The 2,500-nt window shown below is 47.6% G+C and overlaps 1 protein-coding gene across 1 annotated transcript in view; it reads left to right on the top strand.

Annotated features, from left to right (window-relative positions):
* LOC308310695 (sortilin) overlaps positions 1-2,500 on the top strand; it is a 25,584-nt gene that overhangs the window by 18,017 nt on the left and 5,067 nt on the right. The window contains exon 15 of the mRNA XM_080757074.1: positions 706-899. Within this exon, the coding sequence (XP_080613200.1) occupies positions 706-899 (194 nt within the window). The remainder of the gene's footprint in view (positions 1-705; positions 900-2,500) is intronic.

Genomic DNA, 2,500 nt, shown 5'->3' on the forward strand with positions numbered 1-2,500 from the left:
AGCATATAGGGCTGTAATACAGTAATGTTATTGTTAGCATAGGGCTGTAATGTTAGCATAGGGATTTACAGTGTTTTTTTAATAAACATTTTTTTCAGAAAACTCTTGGGATTCAGAACAATGGTTCAGAACAAAATAGCAGATATACAAGCTCACCGCGCACGGCTCTTTGTGCTGAGCTGCAAGCTTGTACAGTTTTGTACTATTTTTTTATATTTTTGACCTTCTCTTCTGGCCACAAAACATTTTCAGACGCACCGTGTGGCCAAATACATTTTGGGGGGTTCATGGGCATGTCTAGAACTAAATGACTTAGAAGGCATGTGTGGAATGGGCAGTGGCGTGCACAGATATACACTAAGGGGTGCTAGAGCACCCCCTGCCCTTTTGGCAATTTTGCTCTTTAAAATGTGTAGTGTGTGGACCATGGTGACATTGATCAAATCTTGATAAAAAAAAAACGCTTCTTTTTTTAGGCCGCCCACAGTCTAAAGCTATATGTCAGTGGTTTTTCGATAAAAAAAAAAAAAGCAGACCTACAAGCTCGTAGATGCTATGAGCTTGTAGATCTGCTATTTTTCAATAGCTATAAAGCACCAAAATGGGTTCCCGCCCCAAAATGCGCTGCACAAGGTGCCCTTTTTTTCCATTCATGGACTCATGGGCATTCCGGGTCTGAATGGGTTTTTCCATCCATCCGTGCAGGTTCTCCACGGACGAGGGCCAGTGCTGGAAGGCGTACAACTTCACCGAGCAGCCCTTCTTCTTCGCCGGCCTGGCGTCGGAGCCCGGCACCAAGGCCATGAACATCAGCGTGTGGGGCTACCGGCCGGAGGACGACGGGCAGCCCATGTGGGTCGCCGTCACCATCGACTTCCAGAGTCTTCTCACCAGAGAGTGTGAGTCAAAACGACAGAGTCTTCTCACCAGAGAGTGTGAGTCAAAGTCACAGAGTCTTCTCACCAGAGAGTGTGAGTCAAAACGACAGAGTCTTCTCACCAGAGAGTGTGAGTCAAAACGACAGAGTCTTCTCACCAGAGAGTGTGAGTCAAAGTCACAGAGTCTTCTCACCAGAGAGTGTGAGTCAAAGTCACAGAGTCTTCTCACCAGAGAGTGTGAGTCAAAGTCACAGAGTCTTCTCACCAGAGAGTGTGAGTCAAAACGACAGAGTCTTCTCACCAGAGAGTGTGAGTCAAAGTGACAGAGTCTTCTCACCAGAGAGTGTGAGTCAAAAATGACAGAGTCTTCTCACCAGAGAGTGTGAGTCAAAGTGACAGAGTCTTCTCACCAGGGAGTGTGAGTCAAAGTGACAGAGTCTTCTCACCAGGGAGTGTGAGTCAAAGTGACAGAGTCTTCTCACCAGAGAGTGTGAGTCAAAGTGACAGAGTCTTCTCACCAGAGAGTGTGAGTCAAAGTGACAGAGTCTTCTCACCAGAGAGTGTGAGTCAAAGTGACAGAGTCTTCTCACCAGGGAGTGTGAGTCAAAACGACAGAGTCTTCTCACCAGGGAGTGTGAGTCAAAAATGACAGAGTCTTCTCACCAGAGAGTGTGAGTCAAAAATGACAGAGTCTTCTCACCAGAGAGTGTGAGTCAAAACGACAGAGTCTTCTCACCAGAGAGTGTGAGTCAAAACGACAGAGTCTTCTCACCAGGGAGTGTGAGTCAAAAATGACAGAGTCTTCTCACCAGAGAGTGTGAGTCAAAAATGACAGAGTCTTCTCACCAGAGAGTGTGAGTCAAAAATGACAGAGTCTTCTCACCAGAGAGTGTGAGTCAAAACGACAGAGTCTTCTCACCAGAGAGTGTGAGTCAAAACGACAGAGTCTTCTCACCAGAGAGTGTGAGTCAAAACGACAGAGTCTTCTCACCAGAGAGTGTGAGTCAAAGTGACAGAGTCTTCTCACCAGAGAGTGTGAATCAAAAATGACAGCCCATAGAGAGTGAAGCCCACCACACACCGGCTCCGTCCGCCGCGTCGCGCCGCGTCGCCTGGCGCGCCGATAGAACACAGTTCTATTTTCCAGGCGGCGCCGCGCGGCAGACGGTGTGTGATGGGCTTAAACTAGCCCATTTAGGCCTGACGTCGAAATTGAAAAAAAAAATGTCTTCTAACGTAATCCCACTCAAAGTTCCTTGTCCCATGGGGTGGCATTTTTAGTCAAAACAATGTTTCCTTTGACGGCACAGAGCCGACCATGTGCAGCTCCCCAGAGCAGTCTGGATTCATATTGTCAACAAGAAGGCCTGCCCATGCAGCTCCGTGTAGATTCATATTGTCAACAAGGAGGCCTGCCCATGCAGCTCCGTGTAGAAGATTCATATTGTCAACAAGGCCTGCCCATGCAGCTCCGTGTAGATTCATATTGTCAACAAGAAGGCCTGCCCATGCAGCTCCGTGTAGATTCATATTGTCAACAAGGCCTGCCCATGCAGCTCCGTGTAGATTCATATTGTCAACAAGGAGGCCTGCCCATGCAGCTGTAGATTCATATTGTCAAC

Source organism: Protomyctophum bolini (genome assembly GCF_963924005.1).
Source record: "Protomyctophum bolini genome assembly, chromosome: 23".
In the NCBI taxonomy this organism is placed as follows: domain Eukaryota; kingdom Metazoa; phylum Chordata; class Actinopteri; order Myctophiformes; family Myctophidae; genus Protomyctophum; species Protomyctophum bolini.